The 20,891-nt window shown below is 46.3% G+C and overlaps 1 protein-coding gene across 9 annotated transcripts in view; it reads left to right on the forward strand.

The window, feature by feature from the left end:
* The first annotated feature begins 4,887 nt into the window (after positions 1–4,887).
* Positions 4,888–20,891, forward strand: part of TMEM50A (transmembrane protein 50A) — a 31,377-nt gene continuing 15,373 nt past the window's right edge. Inside the window, exons 1-4 of one of the 9 annotated variants that reach the window (XM_014591967.2) lie at positions 4,888–5,150; positions 6,214–6,334; positions 10,144–10,249; positions 13,783–13,895. In XM_014591967.2, coding sequence (XP_014447453.1) covers positions 10,157–10,249; positions 13,783–13,895 — 206 coding nt within the window. In that variant the 5' untranslated portion in view covers positions 4,888–5,150; positions 6,214–6,334; positions 10,144–10,156. Of the gene's footprint in view, positions 5,151–5,266; positions 5,418–6,213; positions 6,335–7,496; positions 7,635–7,925; positions 8,047–8,878; positions 8,898–10,143; positions 10,250–13,782; positions 13,896–20,891 lie in introns of those variants that run through there. The other 8 variants (XM_027776131.1, XM_027776132.1, XM_006159407.3 and 5 more) reach the window with 8 other exon arrangements.

The following is a 20,891-nucleotide window of genomic DNA, read 5'->3' on the forward strand; positions in this document are numbered from 1 at the left end:
TCCTCCGGGGGGCCTTTCTGCGGTTGGGGGCCCCCGCCGCTCCGGGGGCATGAGCTCCCGCGTGGCTTCCGCCGGGTGCCCCGTGTGGCTTCCGCCGGGCGCCCCCTAGCTTTTTCATACTAGCAATTCCACAAAATTTTCGATGACCCTCTTGTATACACATACTGCATTTTGTTTACTTGTTCACTGCTGATGGACATGTGGGTGGTTTTCCCTCTTTGGCTATTATGAACTTAGAGAGATTTGACTATCCATGTACAAGTCCGTGTATGAATTTATGTCTTCAGCTATTTGGGGTACATACCTAGGAGTGGAATTGCTGGGATGGTATAATTCTTTAACTTTTTGAGAGGATATGAAGCTTTTTCCACAGTGGCTATGCATGTCACACTCTTGCAAGGAATGTATAAAGGCTCCAATTTCTCAACATTTTCACCACTATTTTCCTTTTCTAAAAAAATTATAGTCGGTGCTGGAAGAACTGAGTGTCCACCTGCAGAAAGATGAAACTGAACCCCCATCTTTCACCATTAACAAAAATCAACTCAAAATGGATCAAAGATCTGAACCTAAGGTCTCAAACAATAAAACTACTGGTGGAAAATACTGGGGAAACTCTGGGAGACATTGGAGTAGGCAAAGGCTTCTTAAGTAAGACTCCCAAAGCACAGGCAATAATCCCTAAAATAGACAAGAGGGACTATATCAGACTAAGAAGTTTCTGCACAGCAAAGGACACAGTAACAAGTGTGAACCGATAACCCTCAGAATGGGAAAATATTTTTGTTAAATACACCTCAGACAAGGGACTGATAACCAGAATACATAGGCTTATGTGGGAAAAAAAAAAAAAAGATTAACCCAATTAACAGATGGGAAAATGAGCTGAACAAAAATCTCTCTAAGGAAGACATACAAACAACCAAAAAGCATATGAGGAAATGCTCGACATCCCTCATCATAAGGGAGATGCAGATAAAAACCACAATGAGATACCACCTAACCCCTGTCAGAATGCCAGAAATTAAGAATATAAAAAGTGATAAGTGCTGGCAGGGATGTGGTGAAAAGGGAACCTCCCTACACTGCTGGTGGGAATGTAAACTAGTTCAACCACTGTGGAGAACAATATGGAGGTTCCTCAAAGATCTACAAATAGAACTACCATTTGATCCAGCAATCCCACTTCTGGGTATCTACCCAAAGGACAGGAGAACGCTCAGTTGGAAAAGTGCTTGCACATCAATGTTTATTGCAGCATTATTCACAATTGCCAAGTCATGGAACCAACCTAAATGTCCACAAACTGATGAATGGATTGGAAAAATGTGGCATATATACTCTATGGAATACTACTCAGCCATAAAAAATAACAAGACCCTGGTATTTGATAGAAAGTGGTCAGATATGGAGGATCTATTGCTGAGTGAAGCAAGCCAAGCTATGAAAGAAAGATATTGTATGTATCCACTTAATATATACCGACTATCCACACTCTATGGTAGACAGAGAAATACTGGAGGACATAAAAGCAGTGAAAATACTTAATGAGAATAAGACAGTGTGGAATGGGGGGGTGAAGAGAAGAGGATAGAGAAAGATAGCAAGAGAACAAATAGAGAGGCAGGACGATAGTGGGAAACAGATATAGCTTATTACCTGTTGATGACGTGTATAGTATTCTCAACTGGATTGGTCTGAGAAGTATTTCATGATGGGTAAAGTCTTTTTACAAGCAAAATGAGAAATAGTGATTGATGTTTTTAAAAAAAATGGAATAATAATAATAGTGACTGGGAAAAACAATGAAAAGATATTGAATGGGGACCAGCAGTTAGCGTAATGGCTAACTCAAACTGCCAGTCGACTACATGGGAGTCCAGCGACATAGCCATTACGCCAACTGCCAGTCCCATCCACAGATCATTTCTTTAGCTATGGGAACAGTTCTCAGACTAGCTGGCAGGTCAAGGTTGACTGTTCCTCAAGATTTAGCTGCACTGGCTTTTGTAATTTCTTTTTTTAAATAATTTTATTTTATTCATTGTCATTATTTTATTTTATTGAGGTTGACCAGAGAGAGACAGAGAGAAAGAAAGTTTAGAGAGCAAGTTGTCAGATCCAGGACTTGAACTGCAGTCAGCCATGTGTGGAGGAGTCCAGTCACTCCAACCACCAAGCCACCTGCCTGCCCAATTTTTCCTTTTTCTCTTTTAAGAATTATTTTATTTAACTTTATTTATTTATTTATTTATTTTAATTTGCCCAGAGAGAGGCAGAGAAAGAGAGAGAAGGAAAGTGAGAAAGCAAGTTGCCAGGTCTGGGGCTTGAACCATGTCGGCCATGTGGTAGTCCAGTGCCCTCAACCACCACGACACCTGTTGGCCCCAGCTTTTGCTATTTCTAACACCTCTATTCTATCTACAATACACGAACAGAAACTTTGGTAGCATATACTGTTGTGGAAAAACAGACAGCCAAGGGATGAAAACACAGCACTCCAGAGAGAAAAGAGAACTCTAATTACTCTGGTGGGCCCGGAGGAGTTAACACTCTGAATCTCCGGCCCCCCTTGGGGGTTAAGCACAGTCTTTTATCAGGGAGTTTGAGTTGGGGCAGTTTTCTGCAGGCTAAGGGTATCCTTTCGGAGAAGCCTATGCAGGAGGAAGAAGCCCATCAGGAAGATGCGGCCTAGAGTTTGTTCTCAGGAAGGAATGGTCAGATAAGCAGGGTGTCCAGCTTCTCAAGGACTCAGATTGCTTGTAATACTCTAGAGGGAGAGAGGCAGAGGCAGTGAACTCACAGAAGCCTGGGAAATGTTGGCAATGGTTGGCTTTGGGCTATTGTGAGTTCCGGGCCCACACACATCAATACGAAGTCTGAGCATGACAAATTAAGCAATATGTTATCATAATAGCAATATAAAGCTTCTCAGTCATACTGATAGACCACTTTACACTCACGTTAAGTTTAAAAAGGGCAGAGACAGGAACCAGCAGTTGGCGTGGTGTTTAAAGCATTGGACTCCCACGTGACTGATCATGGTTTAAGTTCTGGATCTAGCAGCTTGAAACTGACACCTGGCACATGTGCATGAGTGGCCAAAATCCGAAGAAGAGAATGGTGGAGGAATGTGATGTGGCCATTCTCTTTGAGGGGTGATTTCTCACTTTCCCTCTGTTTTTCTACAGTGAGCACAACACCCTATGGCAAAAACCTTATTAGAAACAAAAAATGTAGAGACAGAGAATGTAAAGAGAAATGAAAGTTTCCTACTACAGTCATTAGTTAGTAAAGCTGAAGTCCAGGTTAGTTAAATGCTGCTCAGAGCTGGTAAACATTATGAGTCATTAATAGTCTTTAAAAAGATTTCATTGGGGCGTCAGGTGGCTTGGTGGTTAGGATGCTGGACTCCCACGTGGTTGACTGCAGTTCCAGTTCTGGACCTAGTGGTTTGTTTTCTTTTTTTTCCCCTCTCTCTGATGACTATAGCAAACTAACAATAATAATAATAAATAAAACAATATATTTTTAAGAGGTTTCATACTGCCTACACTTGCGACCAGCAGATGGCATAATGCTTATGTCGCTGAACTCCCACCTGGCTGATGGCGGTAGAAGCCCGGATCCAGCAACTTAAAACTCAGGTGCAGGTGCCTGCGTGCCCAAGAGCTGGAGAGGAGAACAGAGAAGGCACTACAGCCTGCCCATCCCCCCTGGGGGTGATTTCTCACTTTCTGTCTCTGTTTCTGTCTCTCCAGCGAGCACATGCACCCGATAGCAAAAATCTCTCTTAAAAAAAATAATCAACGCAGGCATGTGCATGGGTGCTCAGAATCAGGAGAGGAGAATAAAGGAGAAGTAACTGCAGGTGGCCATTCCTCGTGGGGGGTGATATCTCGCTTTCTGCCTGTCTCTCTGTCTCTCTGGTGAGGGCACGTCCTATTGCAAAAATCTCTTTCTAAAAAAAAGTTATTTTAAAATAGGCTATGGATTGTACTGTATAGTGTTACCCACTAAATGGCTAGTTCCCTTCTCTCAAAAAATCCCCCAAAACTACATAGATTTCATGCATCAAAGAACACAACCACCTGGGTTTTCTAACCTCAGATATTGTCATACATGTAAATAAGATGAACTTGTGCGCCTTTGTTAACCACAAATGCCCCACCTTTTTCACTTAGGTGAAAAGCTGTTCTCCAAGACCTCTTCCTTCCTGGGTGTCTCCCTCCACCTGCTGCATCCCTCCAGGTACACCATGGGATAAAGCCTTAGCAGCGCCGCCCCCGGGGGACCGACCTTCCCATAGCCCCACCAGCAGAGAGGGAATACCGCCTGGACTGCCCGAGGCGCCTCTCCGGGAATCTGTGACTGCGGGTTCGCGACCCGCTCAGCAAGTAGCGCCTCTACCTGCGCTGGTGGCGCCTTCTCCAAGGAGACCTTGACCTGCTGCTCCCTCGGAGCTCGGACTCCTGGACGACCACCGACCAGGACGCGAGACCGACTTACAGCTCTGGAAGAGAGGAGCCCATAGTCCACGGAGCTAAGACATCACTGCTTCCAGCTTTCCCTTTCTTCTCTTTGAGAGCCACTTCCTGAAAACCCCGTCCAGCCCCTGGCAGTGTACTCGGGCCGCCACTCTCCCAGGGAGGGGCTACTTGGCAAGGTCTGGAGACGTGCGGTTGTCACGACTGCAGGGGCTCCGGGCATCCCACTGGAGGTCTGGGATGCCGACAGCCCCCTCTGCGCCCGCCCAGTCCGAGACGGACCTCTCCGGCCCACAGCGTCAGTAGGGCCGAGGCTGGGACGCCTAGCCTGAGAACACGGAAGCCGAGTCCCGGACACTGGCGGCCGCGCGGAGCTCACGCTGCGCCTCGGGCTGGGCCCGCCCCTGGCGGGAGGCGGAGCTGCGGCGTGGACCCGCCCGCTCTGGACAGAGAAACAAACTCAGGCCCGGAGCCCGGCCGCCTTTTGCACCACGCGGGATCGGCACTTACAGCAGGACCGACCGAGCACTAGACATCTTGCCACCTCACTCAAGACGGATACAAAGGTCAACGAGCCCTTCCCTTTAGGAGGGTAGGACAAACAGCTACTTCCCACACCGACCCCTGAAGAGCGGGCACAAAGTCAGCACTTCGCACACGCAGGTGATAACCGCAGGCAGCGGGCAGTCCCGGGAGCGCGCCCCGCACACGCGCAGACGCGTCCGCTCAGTGGGCGTGGCTCCAGGGGCCCGCCCCGCCCTCCGCCCCGTACCCGCATGCGCGACCGAAGCCTGGGGGGGCGGTGCTGCTACATCCGGGGTCTGGTGGCCTGTGGCTGTTTTGTTTTCTTGGGTGAAACTAGGGGAAAGTGAGGCGGCCCGGCGCGGCGTAACTCCCGGCTCCGGACCGACTGCACGTGCGGGTGCGGGCGTAAGTGCCAGGCGGGAGGAGAGGGAGGGCAGGAACGGCCGCTCGGCCCCGGACTGTGCCGGGCTGATGCCGGCAGGGCCGTCGCCCCCACCCGGGAAGCCGAGCTTGCATCCTGCCTGGCCACTCCCTCTGTGTCCCGCGGGGGCCTGGGCGGCCGCGCCCTCCCCGGACAGCACAGGACCCCTGCGAGCCCTCGGGCCCGCCTCCTCGGGAGCCGGGCGGCCTGAGACCCGAGAGGCGGCGTGACCGGCCGCTCCGCGCACCCGGGCTGGCGGGGCTGGCTCTGGTTCCCAGAGCTTCCAAGCCCGGTCCACCCTCTGGTCCTAACATTCGCGGAGTCAGGCGGGTGGCGTCTGGCTGGAGTGAGCCAGTGACCCTGCGGAGAAAGAGAGATTCGGGCGGGGCCGTTGGGATGAACCGAAAATAACACTTACTGGATTGCAGTTCCTCCCAGGGAAGAATGAAATGAGTGAATTTTAAAAACGGATCCTGTCCCCTGCCGCTGGTTAGAATCATAGTTGTTAATGTTTACTTTTTAAGAGAAGTTACAAGAGCTGCTGCTCTTCTTCGGGTATCATGTTTTGGACAGCCCTAATTACAGACTACCGAGTAACTTAATGGACAGGTTCAGTTTGCTGTAAGAGTTTGGGTGTTTCTTTCTTTCTTTCTTTTTTTTTTTTTAGAGGTTTTTGCTATAGGGCGCGTGCGATCGCGAGACAGAGAGACAGAAAGCGAGAAATCACCCCCCAGGGGGGATGGCCACGCCGCAATCCCTTCTCCTCCATTCTCCTTTCAGGATCTTGGGCACGCCCGGGAAGGGAACCGCGGTTGACTACGTGGGAGTTCCAGCGACATAGCCATTACGCTAACTGCTGGTCCCGGAGTTTGTGTGTTTCTTAGTTACTAGCGAGATATAGGTAGGTCATGAGTTCTCATTCTCCGAAACAGAGATAACATGGATGTGCCGCAGGCCAGCTCTGTACAGCTCATTTAGGGAATGCTGTATGTAATTAGTTAAGACTAGTTAGATCCTATGGTCATTTAGATAGCAATAGATATTTTGCTTTTTGTCTAAATTAACATTAACCTCAATTCTGGGCTTGCTTTTGTCTGGAAGCAAATGTTAGTGAGGTAGGAGAAATGTGCACACACGCAGTAGGTGGGGATAGGCCTGTGGATTGGAGCCAGCTTACAAGATAGAGTCACTCTGGTCAGGCTCCTGTTAGAAATCATTCACCACTGGGGCTGGCAGGTGGCATGGTGGTTAAAGGTGCTGGATTCCCACATGGATGACTGCAGTTCGAATCCTGGACCTGGCAGCTTGCTTTCTCACTTTCCTTTCTCTCTCTCTCTCTCTCTCTCTAGTCAAATTAAACAATAATAACAAATGGAATTAAATAAATAGATAAAATAAAAAAGAAATCATTCACTACTCAAAATCAGACATTACGGGATCAGCAGCAGTTAGCGTAATGGCTACGTTGCTGGACTCCCATGTACTTGACCATGGTTTGAGTTCCGGATGCAGTGGCTTAAACTCACGCTGTGTATGTGTGTGTGTGTGTCAAAGATCCCAAGAGGAGAATGGAGGAGAAGGGATTGCAGCGTGGCCATCCCTCCTGGGGGGGGGGTGATTTCTCGTTTTCTGTCTCTCTGTCTGTCTGGCAAGCGCACGTGCCCTATAGCAAAAACCTCTCAAAAAAACAAAATCAGACTTTAGAAGCTGCTTGCTCTCATCAAGAGAAGAGCTGCTTACAGCCTACTCAAGGTAAATTAAAACTAACATTTTCCATATATTGCTATGTTACAAACCAAGAATGCAGTCTCTCTTGGCCTGGAGACACTGAGCAGAGGACCTTCAGCAGTAATTCATCAGGAGCTCAGTTGAGAAATGGGGACATGACTTGCAGGCTTGGGGGTGACTGAGATTCCCTTCTAGCCGCGCAAGGGAAAGGCATCAGAGAACCACGCCCTGTCTTAGACTTGTGGGAGCTTCTGGTCCCCAGAGCTTCCAAGCCCGGTCCACCCTCTGGTCCTAACATTCGCGGAGTCAGGCGGGTGGCGTCTGGCTGGAGTGAGCCAGTGACCCTGCGGAGAAAGAGAGATTCGGGCGGGGCCGTTGGGATGAACCGAAAATAACACTTACTGGATTGCAGTTCCTCCCAGGGAAGAATGAAATGAGTGAATTTTAAAAACGGATCCTGTCCCCTGCCGCTGGTTAGAATCATAGTTGTTAATGTTTACTTTTTAAGAGAAGTTACAAGAGCTGCTGCTCTTCTTCGGGTATCATGTTTTGGACAGCCCTAATTACAGACTACCGAGTAACTTAATGGACAGGTTCAGTTTGCTGTAAGAGTTTGGGTGTTTCTTTCTTTCTTTCTTTTTTTTTTTTTAGAGGTTTTTGCTATAGGGCGCGTGCGATCGCGAGACAGAGAGACAGAAAGCGAGAAATCACCCCCCAGGGGGGATGGCCACGCCGCAATCCCTTCTCCTCCATTCTCCTTTCAGGATCTTGGGCACGCCCGGGAAGGGAACCGCGGTTGACTACGTGGGAGTTCCAGCGACATAGCCATTACGCTAACTGCTGGTCCCGGAGTTTGTGTGTTTCTTAGTTACTAGCGAGATATAGGTAGGTCATGAGTTCTCATTCTCCGAAACAGAGATAACATGGATGTGCCGCAGGCCAGCTCTGTACAGCTCATTTAGGGAATGCTGTATGTAATTAGTTAAGACTAGTTAGATCCTATGGTCATTTAGATAGCAATAGATATTTTGCTTTTTGTCTAAATTAACATTAACCTCAATTCTGGGCTTGCTTTTGTCTGGAAGCAAATGTTAGTGAGGTAGGAGAAATGTGCACACACGCAGTAGGTGGGGATAGGCCTGTGGATTGGAGCCAGCTTACAAGATAGAGTCACTCTGGTCAGGCTCCTGTTAGAAATCATTCACCACTGGGGCTGGCAGGTGGCATGGTGGTTAAAGGTGCTGGATTCCCACATGGATGACTGCAGTTCGAATCCTGGACCTGGCAGCTTGCTTTCTCACTTTCCTTTCTCTCTCTCTCTCTCTCTCTCTAGTCAAATTAAACAATAATAACAAATGGAATTAAATAAATAGATAAAATAAAAAAGAAATCATTCACGCCTCAAAATCAGACATTACGGGATCAGCAGCAGTTAGCGTAATGGCTACGTTGCTGGACTCCCATGTACTTGACCATGGTTTGAGTTCCGGATGCAGTGGCTTAAACTCACGCTGTGTATGTGTGTGTGTGTGTCAAAGATCCCAAGAGGAGAATGGAGGAGAAGGGATTGCAGCGTGGCCATCCCTCCTGGGGGGGGGGTGATTTCTCGTTTTCTGTCTCTCTGTCTGTCTGGCAAGCGCACGTGCCCTATAGCAAAAACCTCTCAAAAAAACAAAATCAGACTTTAGAAGCTGCTTGCTCTCATCAAGAGAAGAGCTGCTTACAGCCTACTCAAGGTAAATTAAAACTAACATTTTCCATATATTGCTATGTTACAAACCAAGAATGCAGTCTCTCTTGGCCTGGAGACACTGAGCAGAGGACCTTCAGCAGTAATTCATCAGGAGCTCAGTTGAGAAATGGGGACATGACTTGCAGGCTTGGGGGTGACTGAGATTCCCTTCTAGCCGCGCAAGGGAAAGGCATCAGAGAACCACGCCCTGTCTTAGACTTGTGGGAGCTGTGTACCCACTGAAACTTTATGGCCACAAACTTCAAAGCACCGCCGAATATTGGTTAATTATGGTCTAAATGTCTAAAGTCTCCTGATTTGTGAGCCCACTCTCAAACGGAGTGACGTAAATCACTCTACATGTAGCCCCCACCAGGGAATCGCATGCACAAGGCCATCCTTGCTGGGATTAAAAACCCTTGCTTCAGCTCCTCTTCTGCGGCCCGTTTTTCCAGGCCGTCTCCCTGATCTGGGAGCTTTTCTCTCCTTCAGTAATTTTCCCTTTGCTGTTCCCTCTCCTCGTCCATGTCTCTGATCCTTCATGAGCGCGAGACAGATATTAAAATAAATTTTTTTTTCATTTTTTTAAGTAGATATGTCAAAAGGCACACTTAGAGAAGGAAAAAATAATGAAGTAAAAGGAAGTGATGTGGATAGAGTTAAGACCTGCACTGTGGTGTTTAAGTTCTTAATCTAGGTGTGAAAAAACAGACAGTTCTTTGATGAAGTGTGTAAATTACTGGGAAATATTTTTCATCTGAATGCGTTAACTCAGCCAAAGTTTCACTTATTTCTCCACTGTGTTGGTGCTACTGGACTGTAAACACCAAAATCTTGTAGCAACTTAGTTTGGAATTAAAACGATAGAAAAGCACTCTTGGGCATTAATAATCTATTGTTAAAAGGCTCACTTAAACTAGTTTAGTAACCTACTTGGATATAGTACAATACAACACTTGTTAGCAGGAAGTCAGCTAGTGGTTTTTGTGTGTGAGATCATATTACTTAATATACTAAAACCATCTTTTAAATTAGAAAAAATCTTACATGCATCTAAATGCTGTTTTTTGAAGTTACAATATGAAATTCATCAGAAGCAAAATCAAATATTCTGAAGTGTGTGGAACCAAAATAAGACATTTGTAACCACTTCTTAAATTTTTCCTGAACTGTGAATTATCTTATGAGAACGTAAGTCATGATAGAAGTGAATGGTATTTTATTTATTTTTATTTATTTTTAATTTTAAGTGACCTGAAAAAAATGTCTGGATTTCTGGAAGGCTTGCGGTGCTCAGAATGCATTGACTGGGGAGAGAAGCGCAACACAATTGCTTCCATCGCTGCTGGTGTGCTCGTAAGTGTCCTCTTTCATTCTGTCCCTCTCTAGTCAAATTGAAATAAATAAATAAACAAATGAATAAAGTTAAGTAAAATAATTCTTTAAAATGTATATATTATACAGTAAGTTACAGTAAGATTTTCATTTATGTTGCAGATCTCTTAAAAGATCTGATATTTGTGTCTTATGATTTTATAATGTCATATGCTCTAAAGAAAATTTCAAGGAAATGAATGAATGGAAATGTAAGTGTAAGTATTTATTCTTCACCTAACCTGTGGCGTTTATCATCTTTGAAAACTACGGTGCTGGACTCCCATGTAGTCAACCGTGGTTGGAGTCCTGGACCCGGTGACTTAAACTCATGCCGGGCGCATGTGCGTGTGTGCCCAAGATCCTGAGAGGAGAATGGAGCAGAACGGATTGCGGCGTGGCCATCCCCCCTGGGGGGTGATTTCTCGCTTTCTGTCTTTCTCTTTCTGGCAAGTGCACGTGCCCTATAGCAAAAACCTCTAAAAAAAAAAAAAACCTATCCTACATTTGTCCAAAGTTATGGCAAAATTTACTATTACTATAGAAATTTTACTTTTACAAATATTTTTTAATAAAAGCTTTATATTTTCATCTATGAAGAAAATATTGGGAACCAGCAGTTAGCGTAATGGCTATGTCGCTGGACTCCCACGTAGTTGACCGCGGTTCGCGTCCCAGACCCAGTGGCTTAAAACTCACGCCGGGCGCGTGTGTGTGCGTGCCCAAGATCCCGAGAGGAGAATGGAGGAGAAGGGATTGCGGCGTGACCATTCCCCCCCGGGGGTGATTTCTCGCTTTCTGTCTCTATGTCTCTCTCTGTCTGGCGAGCGCTCGCGCCCTATAGCGAAAACCTCTCCAAAAAAAAGAAAAAAGAAAATATCTTGGGGCCAGCTGCTGGCATGGTGGTGGACTCCCACATGGCCGACCAGTTTGAGTCCCAGACCTGGCAGCTTGCTTTCCTACTTTCTGTGTGTGTGTGTGTGTGTGTGTGTGTGTGTCTGTCTGTCTATCTATCTCTAGTGAGCTCACATGTCCTATAGCAAATTTAAAAAAAAAAAAGTAATTCTTTAAAAATAACAAAAGTATCTTGAATACGTTGAGTTAAGGATTAAATAAAGAAAGCGGACAAGTATTCATGCTAACCAGTAAAAAGTTTTTAGCAGAGTATGGATCTACCCATAGCTGATAGAGGTAACTTGATTAGCCTAAAATAATTATTTATAGGGGCCAGCAGGTGGCGTGGTGGTTAAGGTGCAGGATCCCACATGGCCGACTCCACGATTTGAGTCCCAGACCCAGCAGCTGGAGAAACATGCCAGGCGCGTGTGCACGCCTGCCCAAAATCCCAAGAGGAGAAAGGATTGTGGTGTGACCATCCTTCCAGGGGTGGGGGGCAAATTTCTGATATTTCCTCTCTATTTCACTCTCTCTCACTGGCAAGCATATATGCCCTATGGCAAAAAAAAAGAAGAAAATAATAATAATTATTATTGGGCCAGCAGATGGCATAGTGGTTACATCACTGGACTCCCACATGGCTGACCACGGTTTCAGTCCTGGACCCAGTGGCTTGAAAATCACACTAGGTGTGGTGTGGCCTCTCCCACCCCCGTGGGATGATTTCCCATTTTCCCTCTCACTGTCACTGTCTCTCTGTTTCTCTCACTCTCCAGCGAGTACATGTGCCCTAAGGAAAAAACCTCTTAAAAAATTATTACTATTATTTCTAAATAATTACCAGAAATTGGCAGTTCCCAAAACTAACTAGGTCAGGGTTGGAGTAGGGGTGGGATAGGAGATTACTTTCAGAGCCTTCTAAGTTACTTGACAAAATGGAGTTAGTATTTTATTGTAAGTTTGCTCAGATGATAAAAAATATTTTTGCAGTTTTTTTAAAAGAGAGATTTATGCTATAGTGCACTGGCACTTGTGAAGACACAGAAAGCAAGAAATCACCCCCCAGGAGGATGACCACACTGCAATCCCTTCTCCATTCTCCTCTTGGGATCTTCGGTGCATGCATGCGGGCGCACGCGTGCACACACACACACACACACACACACACCTGGCATGAGTTTCAAGCTGCAGGGTCTGGGATTCGAACCACATTGGCCATGTGGGAGTCCAACGACATGACCATTATGCCATCTGCCAGTCCCACAGTTTTTTTAAATTATATATTTGTGTTGATAATATCCTGAACCAAATTTAATTATTTAAAATATTATCTGGCATTTAAATAGATTTTTTAAAAATGTTTTTGCTATAGGACGTGTGTACTCACTGGAGAAAGAGAGGGAAAGTGAGAAATCACCCCGCAGGGGGTTAGCCTCACTACAATCCCCTCTCCTTCAATCTCCTCTTGGAATTTTGGGCAGAAACTCACACACCAGTGTGATTTTCAGGCTTCAGTATGTGGGATTTGAACTGTTGGCCATGTGGGAGTTCAGTGCCTTAGCCATTAGGCCACCTGCTGGTGCCTTAAATTGAATTTAAAGTCACACCTGAAGCCATCTATAGATTGTATATAGTTATTCATCAAAAGGAAAAGCAGAACTGCAGGGAACCAGCAGTTAGCATAATGGCTATGTCACTGGACTCCCACGTAGTCGACCGCGGTTCACGTCCCAGACCCGGTGGCTTAGAACTCACGCCGGGCGCGTGTGCGTCTGTGCCCAGGATCCCGAGAGGAGAATGGAGAAGAAGGGATTGCGGTGTGACCATCCCCCCTGGGGGGTGATTTCTCGCTTTCTGTCTCTATGTCTCTCTCTGTCTGTCTGGCGAGCGCACGCGCCCTACAGTGAAAACCTCTCCAAAAAAAAAAAGGAAAAGCAGAACTGCAGAGCTGTTTCTCAACACCAAGAGTACGGTTACACTTCTGTCAGCAATAATTGCTTATTTTAACTTGAATGACTCTCCTTTTTTAAATAATATCTTTCTTTTTTGGGGGAGGTTTTTGCTGCTCGCCGGAAAGACAGAGACTGAAAGTGAGAAATCGCCCCCCCGGGATGATTTCCACAATCCCTTCTCCTCCAGTCTCCTCTCGGGATCTTGGGCACACACACACACACACGCGCCTGGCATGAGTTTAAGTCACTGGGTCTGGGACTCGAACCGTGGTTGACTACATGGGAGTCCAGCGACATAGCCATTACGCCAACTGCTGGTCCCTAACGTCTTTTTAGCAGCTCATAATATATCAGCAGCAGAGTACTTCTGTTAATTGAAGTCTGAATTCTTTCGTTTTTACTGCTAAAAGATAATGGTAACCTGTTTCTAGTTCACGAAATTAGATTACAGACTTTATTATGGCAATATACAAATAACGATTAAATTTAAGGGTTCCTAATGTTTAAAGAGCTGTTAGGCTGTGTGTAAATTATACATAAGAAACTACTTGACAGATTTGAAATTGATCGCAAGGGCTGTCTTCACGTGGATACCGTGCTTTCTCCTAACAGGTAAGATATGGAACGGCCCCAGCTTCTCATTGACATCACCTGTGCTTGCTTTAGTTCTTTACAGGCTGGTGGATTATCATTGATGCAGCTGTTATTTATCCCACTATGGAAGACTTCAACCACTCCTACCATGCCTGTGGTGTCATAGCAACTGTAGCCTTCCTCATGTAAGTGTCACCCTTACTGATGCCACTCACACAGACTGTCACATAGTAACATTTTAAATATAGTTCTGTAGATTTTAGGGTTTTTTGTTTTTGTTTTTTTAAAGTTTTGGACATAGGGCATGTATGCTTGCCAGAGAGAAACAGAGGGGAGACTGTGAGAAATCACCCCTTGGGACCAGCAGTTAGCGTAATGGCTATGTCGCTGGACTACCCTTAGTCAACCGCAGTTCGAGTCCTGGACACGGTGGCTTAAACTCATGCCGGGCGCGTGTGTGTGCGTGCCCAAGATCCTGAGAGGAGAATGGAGGAGAAGGGATTGTGGCGTGGCCACCCCCCCTGGGGGGCGATTTCTAGCTTTCTGTCTCTCTCTGTCTTTCTGGTGAATGCATGCGCCCTATAGCAAACAAACAAACAAACAAACAAAACATACCTCCCCCTCCCATACAAAAAGAGAGAAATCACCCTTCATTCCCCTCTGGAGTAGGTCCTGGGATCTGTCAGAAGGACGTTCTCTGTGGCTGTCACTCTAAGCAGATTTAAGTTACAGGCCCTCATTCTTTGTTCGTCATCTGTATTCCAGAAACATAAAGAAAACTTCATTTGCTGAGAGTTCCTCACTTGCTTTCTGTTTTTCTGGTTTTATTTGCTCCCCTTTGGCTCTCATTTTTAATAGTTTTTGGAAGAGAGTAAGAAAGGGAGTCATTCCTGAGTAGCTCAGACGACAGGCATGCACCACTGTGCCCAGTTTGTAGGGGAGACCGCTGATCCAGCCTGGACCTCCCACGTGCTGTCAGACTGCTCAGTAGCACCGTCTGTCAGCACACTCTGCAGTCCTGGCCCTATTCTGACAGTTTTAACCATAAGCTTCTTGAAGAGTTTTTAAAATTCACACTTTTTTTTTTTTAGAATTGTTTTATTTAACTTTGTTTATTTATTTATTTTTTAACTTGACCAGGCAGGGACAGAGTGAGAGCGAGAAAGTAAGCCACCAGGTCTGGGACTTGAACCACAGTTAGCTATGTGAGAGTCCAGTGCCCTTAATCACCATGCCGGCCCCTAAATTCATTCTTTTTTTAAAAATTTTTGCTATAGGGCATGTGTGCTCTCCAGATAGAGACACAGAGAGAGAGAGGGAAAGAAAGTGAGAAATCAACCTAGGGAGGCCAGCCATGCCACAGTCCCTTCTCCTCCATGCTCTTCTTGGGATTTTAGGCATATATACACAGGTACCCAGCATATTTTTCAGACCGTGGGTCTAGGACTTGAACCACACATCCAGCCATGTGGGGTCTAGCTGCCTTAACCACATTGCCAGCTGACACCCCCAATTTGTTACTTTTTAATATTTAATGTAAAATGTATTTAGCAAGGTACAAAAAGTGCACAAATCTTATGTATACCTTGTTAAATTTTTACTTACATACACACCAGTATAAACTTCATCTATTATATCGTCAGGAAAGTCATGACGTATTTTTCTATGTGAAAATGTGTCATGACTTTTCTGACAACTTAATAGCAGATTGAACCACTTTTACCACCCAGGGCATTGTCTTATGCTCCTTTCTCAATGAGTATTTCCAGCACACCACATAGGGCCACTGTCCATTGGCTGCCTGGCTTGCTTGCTTGCTTGCTTTTATAATATTTATTTATTTATTTGTTGTGATTTCCTTTTTTAAAAAAAATAATGATTTATTTAATTCTATTAATTACTATTATTTTTAAAAATTTGCTATAGGGCATGTGTGTTGACTAGAGAGAGACAGAGAGGAAAAGAGAAACTGAGAGCGAGCCACTAGTTCCAGGACTCAGTTGTGGTAAGCCCTGTGGGAGTCCTGTGCCTCGACCACCACACCCCCTGCTGGCCCCTTTGTTGTGATTTTCAAGTTGCCAGCTTTGGGATGGGAACCACGGTCAGCCATCTGGTATTCAGTGTCTTAACCACCTCACAACCTACTGGCCCCTGTTCATTGGCTTTCTGTAGAATTTTTTTTCATTTCCAGGGGGTATATGCCCTTTTCAGAGGGAAGAGAAGCACTCCCCAGTGGGGCATGGTCACACCACAATCCTTTCTCCTCCATTTTTCCACCCCATTAGGGTTTTGGGGCACACACATGCACTCGGCATGTTTTTCATGCCTCCAACCATGGTCAGTCATGTGGGATCTGGCCTTTTTTTTTTTTTTTCATAGGGATTCTTGTTACAGGGTGCATGCACTTGCCAAAGAAACAGACAGCAAGAAATCACCCCTGGAAGGGGTGCTATGCCACAGTCCCTTTTCCATTCTCCCCTTGGGATCTTGGGCATGCACACATAAACACCCAGTGTGAGTTTTAAGCCACCAAGTTGACCACTTGAACCGTGGTCAACTACGTTGGAGTCTGGTGACGTAACCATTATGCCATTGGCTGGACCTTCTCTGTAGATGTTTAACTTGAGTCTTAGAGTCATCTCTTCCAGGCTTTCACTTAATCCAGGTTCATATTTCACACATTATTGTACTCATATAAGTGTTGTATTTTCAAAATCAAGCAGGTAGCTACCAAAGGCTGGTGGAATTGGGACTGAGCTGCTCCCAGGGCCGGAGGAAGTACTCACTTGCAGAAGTAAAACTCTGACTTCAGAAGCCAGCCGATAGCCAGGGGCGCTGGTCGTCTTCGACAGTCAGCCAGTGCTGCCAGCAGCTATTTCTAGTTCTTTCCAGTTTGTTGCGATTTATTTCACTATAATTACACTGTCAGAATCTGTTTAGAAAGCTGATAAATCTCTGGGTTCATTTAGACTGAACAAGAATTATTTTTGTGAGATTATTCATTCATTCACCCTGCTTTTGTTTGCAGATCTTTAAAAAATTATTTTGTTCTCAGGATCAGCAGATGGCGTGGCAGTTACGTCACCAGACTCCCACATGGCCAACTGCAGTTTGGGCCCCGGACCAGTGGTTTGGAAATCATGCCAGGCATGTGTGTGTGCATGCCCAGGATCCCAAGAGGAGAAAGGAGGAAAAGGGACTGTGGCATAACCATCCCCCTGGGGGGTGATTTCTCGCTTTCCCTTTCACTATGCCTGTCTCTCTCCAGCGAGTGCATGCACCTTAAGGCAAAAACCTCTTAAAAGATTAATTAAAAAAAAAAGAATACACACACTCACACACACTTCTCTTTTGAAGCAGTAGCAGCTCTGACTGTGGGGAGGGAAATGTATCTATCTGTATGTAAGACCGAAGGTACTACTTCTGTGTTTTCTGCTAAACTTGTATTCTGTCAGATTTCTGGCACAAAATAACAGATCTCACTTCCTTTTTTTAATAGTTACCATCTATTCGGCATGTCTCTTCATTATGTTAGATAATACCAGACCATAACCCAGTGAAAAAAAATTTTTTGAGAGGTTTTTGCTATAGGGTGTGTGCACTCACCAGAAAGACAGAGAGAGACAGAGAGATAGAAAGTGAGAAATCACTCCCCAGGGGGGATGGCCATGCCGCAATCCATTCTCCTCCATTCTCCTCTCAGGATCTTGGGCACGCACGTACATGCACCCAGCATGAGTTCAAGCTACCCAGTCTGGGACTCGAACCGTGGTTGACTACATGGGAGTCCAGTGACATAGCCATTGCACCAACTGCTGGTCCCACAGTGAAATTTTTTAATATATAATTTTATTTAACTTTATTTATTGTAATTTGACCAGAGAAGGACAGAATGAGAGACAAAGTGAGAAAGCAAGGCTCCAGGTCTAGGACTCGAACTGTGGTTGACCATGTGGGAGTTTAGTGCCCTTAACCCTATGCCACCTGCTGGCCCCAATCCAGTGGATCTTTTTAACTAAAACTTTTAGTTACTATTCAAGTGGATAGGATCAAAGAGAAGCTGCTTTTTCTTTACCTGTATAATTTTGTTGTTTCTGCTATTATAAAAGTCCTCTGGAGGGCTGGCCCTGTGGCCTAGTGGTTAAGAGAGCTGGATCCCACATGGCTGACCATGTGGATTGAATGTCAGTCCTGGCTGCTTAAAAAACACACACGTGTGCACGCATGCTCCAAATCCCAGCAGGACGGAGAAGCGGAGGAGAACGGCCTGCAGCATGACCACACCCTATCGTGGGGTGCCTTCTCCTTCCACCCTCTCTCTCTCTCTCTGTCTCTCCATCTCTCCTTTTCTCTCCAGCAAGCATATATGCTCTCTGGCAAAAAGGATATACCAATAAGCAATAAAGGAGACATTGTCTATAACTCCCTGTCAAATTATAACTTTTTTTTAGGTTTTTGTCATAGGGCGCATGTGCTTGCCAAAGACAGACAGACAGAGGGAAAGAAATCATCTCCCGCGGGGGGATGACCATGTTGCAATCCCTTCTCCTCCATTCTCCTCTTGGCATTTTGGGTGGGCACACACACACGTACATGTGGCATGATTTTCAAGCCACCAGATCCAGGACTCAAACTGTAGTTGGTCATGTGGGAGTCCAGCACCTTAACCACCATGCCATCTGCTGACCTTAGACTATAACACTTTGATATATATTTTTATCCATCTTTTCTTCCTTGTTCTTTCTTTCTCTAACACATGCGACATATTTTTCAGTAGATTGCGTTCTTCTCTTCCTCTGCTTTTCCTGAACAAGTCAGTCCAAATGCCATGCGGTGGGGTCAGGGTGAGCAGCCTCCTCAGCAGAAGAGCAGGGTGTGGTGGCCCTGAGCAGGCTGTGAGGCACGGCAGAGCCGGCAGTGGGCGCACAGGAGGGCAGCCCAGCGTGGGGGATCCCTGTAGCGGGCTGAGTCGGATGATGGGGTGTAAAGATGAGGAAGTGTCAGAATTGCAGGGTTGAAAGCATCGGGGGAAGGCAGTGGTGTCAGCTCTCTACTGAGGGCCCAATGACAGCTCTACCCCCAAACAGCACACCTAGTGCCGACCGGGGTTGGTAGGTGCTGTTTCCCACTACAAGGGGTTATAGCTCTTTAGAGAAATGGCTGATTCCAGAGCTCATGCACAAAAAATGCAAGAGACTAGATTAATTTGTGTCTGAAAACAGAATGGTGGGGTGTGTCCCAGGGTATAGAAGACACCGGCATTCAGGGGCCTCCATGCTCCCCTGAGCCGGGTGAGGGACAAATAAATAATGGAATTTGTGTACTTAACATGCACATATATAAATTTTTAAAATTTGCTGTCAGGCATGTGCACTAGCCAGATAGAAAGAGAAGGAAAGTGAGAAATCACCCTCCAAGGCGATGGCCACGCTGCACTGCTCCTCCACCCTCTTCTCAGGGTGTGGGCACACACACATGCCTGTTTGTTTTTCAAGCCTCAGGGTCTGGGACTTGGACCATGCGGTCAGCCATGTGGGATCCAGCTGCCTTAACCACTACACCACCTAGCTAGCCCCATAGTAATATGTTTTAACTCTGAGTAAAACAGAATATATAATAATAATTTTTAAAATCGAGAAGAGAAGGTCTGTCAAGGGACAGGACATCTCACACAGACTCGAAGTACCTCCCTGTAAAATGACAGCGAGACGGCTGGTGGCAGAGAAGTCTGGGAGGCTCCCCTTCACCAAGCAGTCAAAGTGAGCATCAGCGGCGAGGGGTGGTCCACATGCCGTGCCACCCGGTGGGAGCACCAAGGACACCGTCACTGCCGTGCTGTCTACCACAGATGCGTAGCCGGAACTCAATCACGAGGAAGTGCTAAAGAAACTCACACCGAGGGAGAGTCAGCAAGAGAGCTGGCCTGAACGCTTCAGAGTTGCCAAGGTCATACAAGTCAGAGACGGAAGAGGCGTGGGACACAATATGAGACTGAAGAGGCGTGGGACACAGTGTGAGACTGAAGAGGCGTGGGACACAATATGAGACTGAAGAGGCGTGGGACACAGTGTGAGACTGAAGAGGCGTGGGACACAGTGTGAGACTGAAGAGGCGTGGCTCCCGGGTTTGGACTGAAGCCGTTTGGTAGCAAGGGCGGGACTGGTGAGACTGAAGAGGCGTGGGACACAGTGTGAGACTGAAGAGGCGTGGGACACAGTGTGAGACTGAAGAGACGTGGGGACACAGTGTGAGACCGAAGAGGCGTGGGGACACAGTGTGAGACCGAAGAGACGTGGGGACACAGTGTGAGACCGAAGAGACGTGGGGACACAGTGTGAGACTGAAGAGGCGTGGGACACAGTGTGAGACTGAAGAGGCGTGGCTCCTGGTTCTGGACAGAACCCTTTAGCTAGGAAGGGCGTTACTGGGGCTATTAGGGAATAAAATCTGAAAATTAGATGACGGTAGTAGATTGTAATTTTTAAAAAAACATTTTTTATTTATTTTTAAAAAATTCGCTGCAGTGGGGCCAGCAGGTGGCATGGTGGTTAAGGGTGCTGGATTCCCACATGGTGGGTCATGGTTCAAGTCCTGGACCTGGAAGCTTGCTTTTTCTCTTTCTCTCTCTCTCCTCTCTCCCTCTCTGGTCAAATTAAAATAAATAAATAATAAAGATAAATAAAATAATTATTTTTTTTAAAAAGTTCACTGGAAGGTGTGTTTGCTCACCAGAGAGAAACAGAAAGGAGAAAGCAAGCCACCAGGTCCAGGACCTGAACTGTGGTCGGCCATGTGGGAGTCCAGCACCTTAACTGCCACGCGACCTGCTGGCCCCAGTAGATTGCAGTTTTGGTTGTTATATTATGGTTCTGCAGGAAAGCAGTCCTGGTGGGAGGGAATACATACAACTGTCTGGAGTTAAGGGGTACCCTGTTGATCGATTTAAAATGTTTCAGGGAAGAAAACCGTACCTGCCTCTTCTCTGTAAATTTGAGAGTACATTTCAGGCCAGCTCTGGTAGGGCAGTGGTAACATTACGCTCCACCGTGCCGAAGCCATGTGGAGAGGCCTGGGGTGTATGTCCCGAGCTTTCCCTGTGCGTGCCAGGCTCTCCTGTGTATGTCCATCATCCTGACTGGCTGGACCTGGGGGGAGGCTCACATTGTGAGGACCTCATTAGG

This window comes from Tupaia chinensis, unplaced genomic scaffold (assembly GCF_000334495.1).
Source record: "Tupaia chinensis unplaced genomic scaffold, TupChi_1.0 Scaffold000628_1, whole genome shotgun sequence".
Lineage (NCBI taxonomy): Eukaryota > Metazoa > Chordata > Mammalia > Scandentia > Tupaiidae > Tupaia > Tupaia belangeri.